At 54.1% G+C, this 10,347-nt stretch overlaps 1 protein-coding gene across 1 annotated transcript in view; it reads left to right on the top strand.

The window, feature by feature from the left end:
• Positions 1 to 1,673: 1,673 nt before the first annotated feature.
• Aif1l (allograft inflammatory factor 1 like) overlaps positions 1,674 to 10,347 on the top strand; it is a 24,891-nt gene continuing 16,217 nt past the window's right edge. Inside the window, exons 1-2 of the mRNA XM_055600374.1 lie at positions 1,674 to 1,761; positions 1,908 to 1,969. Coding sequence (XP_055456349.1) covers positions 1,731 to 1,761; positions 1,908 to 1,969 — 93 coding nt within the window. The 5' untranslated portion in view covers positions 1,674 to 1,730. The remainder of the gene's footprint in view (positions 1,762 to 1,907; positions 1,970 to 10,347) is intronic.

Below are 10,347 nucleotides of genomic sequence, written 5' to 3'. Positions count from 1 at the left end.
AACAAGGCAGCCGGCTGAGCAGTAGAACTTGGGGTGGCCCCTGCTCTAGCCACCCGGTAGAACAACCAGGAAGAGCTGTAGAACATTCTCCTCTGAGGTTAAAACATTCCATCCTGCCGGGAAGCGCCTGGGGGGGGGGGGTAAACAACCAAAAATAATAGCTTCAAGAGATCCCTGAAACTGACCAAGTTCGCTAGGCCCCTCCCTGCCTGGCTAAACAGAGCCAAATTACAAAGAAGACTCTAAAGCCCGGAAGAGATTAGACCAACTGAGGCCCCTGGGAGGAGACTCTCCATCCAACTGTTGCACTGCCTGCAGACCATGCAGGCTCCAGGTACCCAGCTTTTGTGAACTGTCACCCGTGCCAGGGTGGGCTTTGGTCATGCAGCTGTCTGTGAGTCATTTCTGCTCCTCTGTGTGACCCTTCACCCATGTTCCTGTAAGTATCCCCAATAAAACTCACTGCTTCACAGAGCTGGACTTGGTTGGTATCCATAATTGGGTCTCTTGTGGGTCCCTAACTGGGGCTAGTAGGTGTGAGGCTGTGTCTCCCCAGGAAAATCTGTCACACAACAACTGCTAACCCAACTAGCCGGGCAATAGGCAGTCTGAGACTGGACTGGTGAGGGCCGGGTTCTGAGTCCAGTTCCTGCCCGAGCTTTCAAGGGAACACAAACATGCAGGCTTTGAACTCCTAAGCCTTTGTCTTCGACACTGCAGTTCCTGCTGCTGTCTCCACATCCTGCTGATTAGGGGGCTTGCATCAAATGCCAGGTTCAGAGCTGGGGTGAATGAATGGAGAGTGGGGGGAAGCTAGGCGCAGGGGCCCTCCCCTCTGAACATCTTCGCTCCCTGTAGCCCCACCACAGGACTCACTGTGTGACATGGACAGTCAGCTGGTCCCAGGATCCCAATCTGAGGAGTCCAGACCTGTGACAAGTCTGGGGAAGAGGGATTTCTGGATCCACGGAAACATGCTGGAGATGGTGGTGTCTCCTTCCCGAGGCCGGGAGAATCCTGATCTGCACCTGGGTCCACAATTTAATAATCTGAGGGAGTCCTTTCTCTAGAAGATCGGTCAGATTGGTCGAGAATTAGTGAACTCTCTCTTCACAAGGCCCCCAGTTCTTGCATGCCCAGCCTGGCTTCTCCTCGAGTCACTGATTGGTTGGTTGATCACCCTAGAGGACTTGTGTCCCAGGCTTCAATTCTAGACTTCTCTGTCAAATAGGCATTCCCATCCTATTTCATAGTTTGAGGAATGACATGACATACAGGAGCAAGTGTCAGGTACATCGTGAGTGCCCAACACACGTATTTGTCTAACTGATTTAATTGATGTCATACTGGCACTGCCGGGCAAAGGCGACAGCCTCTATTGGCACTTGATCCTCACAACCAGGTCTGCGAAGTTCTTAGTGAGACAGATGTGATATTGTCTCTTCTGATGGCGCGGATAGGGAAAGAGGGCGGTCATGTCTTGCATTTTCCGCGTCCTCCAGCAGAGGGGCGGCGGCGGGCTAGGCGTCCAGCAAAACAGCCGCTTTGATGCCCCTGGCGCGCGCGGCCGCGGGGAGGGGCGCTGGAGGCGGGCCGCCGGCGGGGCGGGGTGTGTCCGGCCGCGCGGTCCCTCCGCCCCTGGGTCCCATCGCCACACGCTGCCTAAACTCTGGACCAGACGCACTTTCCTCCCTGTTGTCCCTCGCCTTGTCCGGAGTCGGACGCACACCATGTCGGTCGCCGTCAGCAACAGGTTCCAAGGTAAGCGCCTGCTGTCCCCGCGCTGTCCGGCGCCCGGCGTCCCTGGGCTGCCACCTGTGCGCGCGGCACGGCACGCGCGGGAACTCGGAGGGGCGCGTGGCTCGGGAGGTCCCCTCGCTTCCCCGCCGCCTCTTTGTCTCCCGCAGGAGGAAAAGCGTTCGGCTTGCTCAAAGCCCAGCAGGAGAGGAGGCTGGCGGAGATCAACCGGGTAAGCCGCGCCAGCGCGGGGGTTGGGGGGGACAGCGTGCGGGGGCCCCTGCGTCGCACTATGCCACCCCATCCCCCCGCCCAGACAAAATAAGACCCTTCCTCCCCTATCCTTGGCCTTTCTCGGTTGCATCCCTGGCCCCTGCCGTGTGGCCTCCGAGTCCAGGTAAGTCCACTCCACCCCTTAGCTCTCTGCCTGGCGTCTCCGGTTGCAAGTTGTAACTCTCTGACCAGGGAGATGGGGCCGCTGAAGGAGCCCTGTTGCCAACCGGCAGGGTCTTCCCGGGAACCCGCTGGGGACCACCTAAGGGTTTTGGCGCCAGAAGGGCCCCCTGGGCTAGTGCTGTCTCCATGGACCACAGAACTTAACACTAAGGGTTAGTCGGGTTAGCAATGCTGGCATTTCTCTGTCGCCTCCCACCTCCAACCCCAACACACAGCTCTTTTCACCAGCTTTTAGAAAAGTTGCCCGAGGGACTGCTTTCTTTTTTTCCCTTTTCTTTTGCTGGTGCCGGGGAAGTTCTAGAAAGAAATCCTTCCGCTGCTGCCAGACACACAATAGCAGCTCCGTACGTTCGCTACTGAGCGTGTAGATCCCAGGAGATAAGGAACCGTGTCAGGGCCTCCTGGATTGGCAAAGCACAGAAGTGGCACAGCCTGTGGTTTTAGGGTTCAGACGTGACTGGTGTCTCAGTAAGGGCTTCTCACCTCGGGCAGGGTGGCTTTGTGGAAAGGAGCCGCCATGGTCTGGGGTCCAGTGCTAGGGAGACACCCCATGAGGGTATTGCAGGTTTTTTTCTCTTTCTTTCTTTCTTTCTTTTTTTTTTTTCTATACTGGATACTGTTCTCAGAACCTTCTCCATGCTAGGCAAGCACTTACAATTGAGTTATTAATTCATCAGAGGCAGAGGCCTGCCAAGTAATATAAGGCTAGGCATTTCCTCTTATTTGCCCCTTTGCTCCCCGGAGACCCAGAGTGACAGGCTCAGGGTCTGTCCCTGGTGGGGAGCTGGTAGGGTTTGTACACTGGGGGTCATTGGAGGTGCCGGGGACTGTGATCCTGTTGAATTGTTTTCTTCTTATTCCTTTCTTTATTTCTCCCTGTTCCTGTTCTTTATTTTCATGGACTGCCTAGACCTAGATCGTTTTCTCTTCCCATCCACCAGCTCCAGGAAGTCCCTGGAGGGCTCTGGGCCCTGTTACTACTACCCTTCCCTTGCCTCTTGGTGCTTGTCATAGAGCATGGCTTCAGGGGCTGTTGGCCATGTACATATGGCTTGGCTTGCGGCCCAGGCCTGATGGGCTTCTCCAAGGTCCCGAAGCACTACCCTAGCCTTGGCTGCTTTGCTTTCTGGATGGGAACCTGGGACCCTGACCTCATATAGCCCCATGGGCTGCTTGATTAGGCAGACTCTGAGCTAGCTGACTCCACCCACAGCCAACAGGACTCTAAACCAGGGACAGCTGGATGCAGGCATTAGGCGACCGTAGAGGAGTCAAAAGAACCGAGACTTTCCCACTTCCTGTGCTGATCCTGCCCTCGGAGATGCAGGTGGAGACTTGGAATGCGTGGGGTAGGTGAGATTGGTGGCCCAGACGGGGGAGCGGCTGTGGCCACCAGGGACTGATTTTCGACAGTGCTGGTGCCGCAGGAAGTGGGCAAGTGGGAGCTGGGATCTAACCGCCTCAGGACTTCAGGCACCCAGAGAGGGCAAGCAGCTGAACCAGGGCTGCCCAGGAGCCCCTGCTGCAGCTTGCAACCTAGGGCCTCTTTTCGGTTTTGAGAACTTCCACATGAGCTTGGGCTGCTAAAGGGCAGTAGTGTAATCCAGAGTGTGGGTCCCTAGAGGATTATGCGAGATGGCCGAGCTGATCCTGCATCACAACAGGCCAAGGTGACTGCACTATAGTCAGAGCCAGGAGGCAGGCTGCCAAGCACTGGCTCTGTGAGTTTCAGCAAGCTGCTTCACCTCTTTGCGCCTACTTTGCCAGCAAGAGATAATAGTAGTGATTTTTTTTTTTTTCACAGCCAGATGATATGTATGAAATGCAGAGCTGGCGGCTCTCCTGAGCATCATCATTTGTTTGTGTGAGGTCTTCAGGTATAGGGAGTGGGCATGGAGCTGTGCCAGGGACATACCAGCTGGGCCTGCCCCTTTTGAACCTCTGCTACAGTCAGCAGAGAAAGATAGACTCAGAGTTATGGGTGGCTCTGCTTGAGAGTCCCAGTCTGGTTGGCTCATGGCCATGGCTGCAGTGACATGTCCTCAGAATACACTAGTCTAGAGAGCTGTGCTGATAGTTCTCCATGGGAGTATATCTTCTCTGCTCTACCGAGTGTGGACTCTGAGGCACTGAGCTAGGCTGGGGTGAGCAGTGCCTGTCAGCCCCATAGAAATAAGAAAGCATACGGGTGTGACTTTGTGACTCGCTGTGTGGGGGTTGTATGACTGGACCACCTGTTGTGCCCGTGAGCATGGGCGCCACAGGCTGCTGTCTGGGGCAGAGCCCAGTTCTAGGGAGACTTTCTGGACCAACACTCCAGTTCCCCTTGGGGCTTTTCCCCTCCCCCCGTGGTGGCTTTTGTGAGTAGCAGGGTGGTTCATAAGGGAGTCAGGAGTCAAAGTTGAATACTCTGGTGGGCTAGAGGACTCCAAGGGGGAAAGGAGGCAGGGGAGCTACACACGATACAGCTTTTTAGGGGCTCACTTTAGCTTCTTCTTTAAAAAATTATTTTTAAATTTCCATTTAGTTATTAGTGTATATGTGTGTGCGCGCATGGCACACACGTAACATAGCCTGGAGATCAGGACAACTTGCAGGAGTCCATTCTCCCCTTCTATCGTGCGGGTCCCAGGGATTGAACTCAGGTCATCAGCAAGGCCCTTCACCTGTTGAGCCATCTCAAGAGCCCCACTTTGGTTTCTACTATCGTTCTCTGTCCCTTGAAATGTGCCAGCGCTGCACAGGCGTGTTTACTCCTCAGTCTGAACACGGTGTGGTGTAGGCACCAGCTTTCCCATTTTACCGACTACCAGGCTAGGGGAAATTGAGTTAATCGCTTGAGATTAAACAGTCACCATTTAGCCAGAGGTGGTGGTGTGTGCCTGTCATCAAAGCAGCTAGGAGGCTTCCTCAAGCAGGAGGGTTATGAGTCCCAAGGATTGCCTGTCTCAAACAAAACAAAACGAGGAGCCAGCCACGATGGAACTCAAAATGTACACACAATTTGCTTTAACCCTGTGCTTTGGTGACCCTTTTTGTGGATACCCAGCCCCCTTCTACACTCTGTGTGTACATGTCAGCACTACTGGAGCAAGCTGGACCAGGCGAGTGCCTCCTACTCCCTCCACATAGCTGGCATTCCCCACGCCCTGATGGCATGGTAGGTGACCCCAGGCCAGCCAGGCCCAGCCTTATATGGCAATGGGAGAAATTTCCTCTGTGTTCCCATAGGAACCCAGAGAAGCCGTGAGCCAGGCTGGGCTGCCTACCCCGTGGAGTGTCTGTGCCCTGGGGATGGTCTGAAGGAGCTGGGGGTGGGTTGGGGGTGGGGGTGACAGCTTGAGCCTGTGATTGGCTAGGATCTTTGAACACACACAAGGGTGTGAGTGTATCGACACCCCATGCCTGGTGTTCACTATGCATCAGCTCACAGATCCGCCTCAATGATGTGCTCCATCACGCGTGTGTCGGGTGTGCAGAGCAAACCCTGAGCATCCCTCTGGGGCAAGGATGATGAGACCCATCTTAGAGATGAGGAAATGAAATCACCTACCCAGGGGTACTCAGCCCAAGAAGGGGCAGAGGCAGGGTTCAGATGAGGGCTTCCGACTACAGACATCATCCCTGGCCTGCTCTGGCCCTAGTCCACCAGACAGCTGCAGCTTGGTGGTGTCCCAGGCCTCCCTTGCTTATGAAGGATAAGGATCTCTGGCTACTGTCCCCACCTCTCAGCTCTCTTGGGTCAAACGAAGGACACTCTACATTCCCTGTCCCGCTTAGGTGCCTAATGCTTATCTCAGTGCTCCTTTGCTACCTGGGAAGGAAGCTGGGGTGTAGGGAGATCTCTGTCCAGAGTGGCTGTTTCCTGACCTCTCTCCCAGCCACGTGGAGCCTTTGAGACTTGACCCAGGAGACTATGCTGGTGTGTCTTTTCCTGTGTCCCTGGCAGTACCGCTCTGTCCTTGCCGGTTGGCATTGAGGGCACCCGTCTCTCTTGCACTTCCCTTAATATATTATAAAGGAGATAGTGATAAGGGGTCACGTGGGCCTCTGGGGATTCAGTGTCCCCTGCAGGTCTGGCCAGTTGTGACCTTGGTGTGGCCATGTCACGGGCAGCTGGAGATGGAATTTCTGTGAGGTCTGCTTTATTCGTGGGGTGTTTTTCTTCAGCTGCCCCATCTGTTGGCGAGGACACTGTGTCCGGATAAAGGCCCCAGAAGGGTTCTGGGGAATGTGAGCCTGCTGTCTTTGTGGGTGCATGTTACAGGTTCCTGCTGCTAGCCAGGTGCCAGGCTGGGCATCTGTAGCCCTGGCCTGGCCCTTTGAGAGCCTGTGGGCTGTGTCAGAGACCACGGGATCCCAGCATGCTGCTGCCTGTCCTTGACACTCACAGGGCACCAGTCCACGGGCTGGCTTCTAGAATGGTGATAGGTGTTTACTCAAAAATTCTGCCCCAGTCTTTTCTTTTTATGGTGGTGCCGGCGATCAAACCCAGAGCCTCGTGCATTTAAGACTATAGTCTACTTAAATGATACTGTCCTGATGCAGCTGATATGTAAAGACAAGCCTGGAGGGTCAGAAACAAATGTACTCGTTCAGGAAGGGAGTTGAATCAGAACTATGGCAGGTGACTCCAGCATGGACCTGTCAGCCTTTGGTGCTTTTGAGTTTTTTGCTGTTTGGTTTTTGGCTTGTTTTTGAGGCATGGTCTCTTGTTCCCCAGGATAGCCTCAAACTTACTATATAGCCAAGGATAGCTGTGAGCTTCTGGTCCTCCCGTCTCTGCCTCTTGACAAGTGCTGAGATTGCCTGTGTGCACCACAGCACCCAGCTTTATGTAAACCCTTACTCAAGAAACTAACCCTCTGGTCTCTGAGCATTTGGGATGGGGCTGGGGTGGAGGGAGAGGAGACTTTGTTTGTCTCAGGTTGTTGACCAGAGCTGGGATGGTGGCTACCCCCACTGTTCCAGAGCTGAGATGGGAGCTCTGTACCAGGTGGACAGCTGTCTCTGTTGAGTAAGCCCGGAGTTTGAGGATGAAGAGAAGCTTGCCTTAGAGGAGGGGTATCCAGAGTGTCTAGCCTCCTATGGGGGTTTTCATGACATCCTGTCAGGGCACAGACACATGTGGGTGGGCCCTCTTCCTGAATCGTGTTCTGGGTGTGGCTGTCATGTGACTGTAGGGCCAGCTTTATATATGTCGTCTTCAGCCAGGTGATGTTCCCTTAATCCTTACAAAAGACCATGAGGGGGTTCCATCACTATGACCCCATTTTATAAAGGAGCCAACGGAGTCCCAGTGTGGGAAAGTAAGTCATCCACTATAGGGCCACAGAGCACTATAGATGGAGAACCTGGAGTCACACCTGGGCTGCTCAACTCACCCCGCCCCTTCCTTGTCCTAGCCCTTTGCCCTGTACCTGGAGTCCCATTCATTATGACTTCAGGGGGCTCGGTCCCTCTGAGGCCTCAGTTTCCCCAGATGTTGACCAAGGAGCACAATCCAGATGCTGAGTTCCTTCTGAGGCCTTAATTCTGCCACCTTCCCAAGCTTCCCTGGGGCCTTATATGTCAATTTAGCATTTGTCACCTCATATTTCGGCCCCTTGTGTTTGCTGAGAAACTTATCTTTGGGGGAGGTAGTAGGTTGGGTTGGGAAAGGAGATGGGGGTGATATGAACCACTGGGACAGGACCCCCTGAATAGTCTGCTGCCTCAGGAAAGGTGACACCCCTACCTGAACCCCCCCCCCCTTCTCCACACCCATTTTGGCTTCATTTTCCCTGAAACTCATGGCCTGGCCATCACTTCCTTGTTTGAGGCAAGGAGGAAGCTGGGATGGCCCAGGGGTCAAGACCCTGAGGGAGGTGCAAATCTTTTATAACCCTGAACTAGTTCAGCGGCCCTGCCCCTGCTTCTCCTCCCATCTGTCAAGTGATGTACCTAGAGGGAAGAATGAGAAATCTAAACCTCTCCCATGTATGGATGGTGGCCTCAGGAGCGGGAATGACAAGCCCAGACAGAACATGTTAAACTAACAAGCATTTGGAATTGACTGGGGTCAGGAGACTAGCTCTCAAGGCAAGCCTAGGAGATAGCTAGGATCCTCTTACTCTTCTTCTGGCAGGGAAACTGAGGCACAGACAGCAATACGAATTTTCTCCCAGCTGATAAGTTGGTTTATTTTGCTTTTCTTTCAAATATCAAGGCTAACTGCTATCTCTTCCCAAACAGCCTGACTTCAAGGTCCAGCTCAAGGGTACTTGCCTCTAAGCAAAACTTCCCCAGAGGCTCAGCAGGGATGTGCTTGAGCAAGAGCGCCTGAAGCTACAGTGGAAACTGGCCCCCTGGCCTTTGAGTTCCTGTCCTGCCTCCTGCACACCCGTCTCCTCTGCCCCCAGCCAAGGACACAGCTGTCCCAACCCAGGGCTACCTACCCACACATGAATGGGTCAGCTGCTTTTGCCACCCTGGTCACTCTGGTGGCGCTAGCATTTGTCGCCATTGGCTCTAAGGGAGGATGTGGATCCGTTCCTGGAGTCCACCCCAGTGTCTGTCACACACAGCTGCAGTTTTGGGAAGCTGCTTATTTCCAAGAGAAGTCTGGAGGAAGTGGTGGGGACAAATGGCAGGCTTCTGCGCTCACTAAACACTTGGTGGAGTGAGTGCGTGCTCCAGGCTGGCCACTGCTGGGCAGCTGTGTGTTGCTTTTCTCATGGCTGGGACAAAGTGTCTGACACAAAGAAACCTGCAGAAGGGAGTGTTTATTTTAGTTTTCACTTTTAAGGGACATCCATCCTAGTAGGGGTGGCGTGTCTCAGACCATGAAGAGGCCGATAGCATTGCACGTGCAGTCAAGAAGCCAGTGATTGCTGGCGCTCAGCTTGCTTCCCCCTTTTTCCCCTGTTTGATTTAGTCTAGGACTCCAGGCACCTTTGGGTTGGTGCTGCTCACGGTCAGGTCAGACCGTCCTCTCTGTTATACTTCTCAGGGAACACCTCCACTCACTCTCAGAGGTGTGTTTCTGTGCCTCTTCCAAGTCCTGGCCAGCTGAAGCTGACTGGCCAGCATCAGAGGGCACAAGCTGATAAACACATGCTTCACCTCCTCACACCTGCTTCCTTGGGTGGCTTCTGCTCTTGAGTTGTGAGTGAGGGCAGAGGGAGGCCAGCTGCCCGGCCTTGGAACTCATTTCCAGCTCGGCCACTCGCTAGCGATATGACTCAGGGATGTTGTTTATCCTCTCTGAGTCTCCATCATCCACTCCCTCCCGAACACTTAACCAACCGAGCACCTGCCATGCGGATCCCGAGTCCTCACAGGGACGTCTGGACAATGGGCACTTTTTGAAGAAAGCAACATCAGTAGCAAATGCCAGGGACCATTTGCTCCATGGGACAGAAGAGTCAGCAAGGCCAGGTGGATTGGAAGTGGAGGCCGATTCACAAACAGGCTGCTTTGCATTAAAGTACGGGGTTTCAGGGAGAGCCTCCATGGTCAAAGTCTTGAAGGGAGGGGGAGAATCTTGGAGATGTGTCTAGGAAGTTTGCTCTGGAGGGGACAGGGCTAGAGCAAAGGTCCTGGGGTAGGAGTGAGCTCAGTAAACAGGAGGTGGGGCAGAAACATGAGATGGGAGGAGGACACATTAATTGAATGATTTGTAAGATGGTGATAAATGTTTTAAAAATGCTTCCTCTGCATAAAGGAGGTCATCCCCCCACACACCGCTACTCTGACCCCCACATAACCCTACCCTAACCCCCACACACTCCTGCCCTGATCCATAACCTCCTGTGCTGAATCTCCGGAGAGCCCAATCAGGAAGCCCAGTGAGAGGGAACTTCCCCACTATTAGCCTCTTTTGCAGTACGCGCCTTGCCCTTGTTCCCAGCCCCACCCAACTGTCCATCTCGTGTGATTTGTCTCTAAGAGCAGGGACTGTGTCCTTCCCTTGAACGGTGTTTGCCAGGGAGGAGGTGGAGGGCAGGATGGTACAGACAGGCTATGGTGGAGGAGAACTTCTGCACAGCTACATAGTGTGGGACATAGGGTGCACAGCAGGGCCTCTGCATCTCTCTCCCGGGGTGCCACACGCTGGTCCTTTGCCTGTGTGTGTGTGTGTGTGTGTGTGTGTGTGTGTGTGTGTGTGTGTGT

This window comes from Psammomys obesus, unplaced genomic scaffold (genome assembly GCF_907164565.1).
Source record: "Psammomys obesus unplaced genomic scaffold, mPsaObe1.curated_primary_1811, whole genome shotgun sequence".
NCBI lineage: Eukaryota > Metazoa > Chordata > Mammalia > Rodentia > Muridae > Psammomys > Psammomys obesus.
This window is presented reverse-complemented; position numbering and strand designations above follow the sequence as displayed.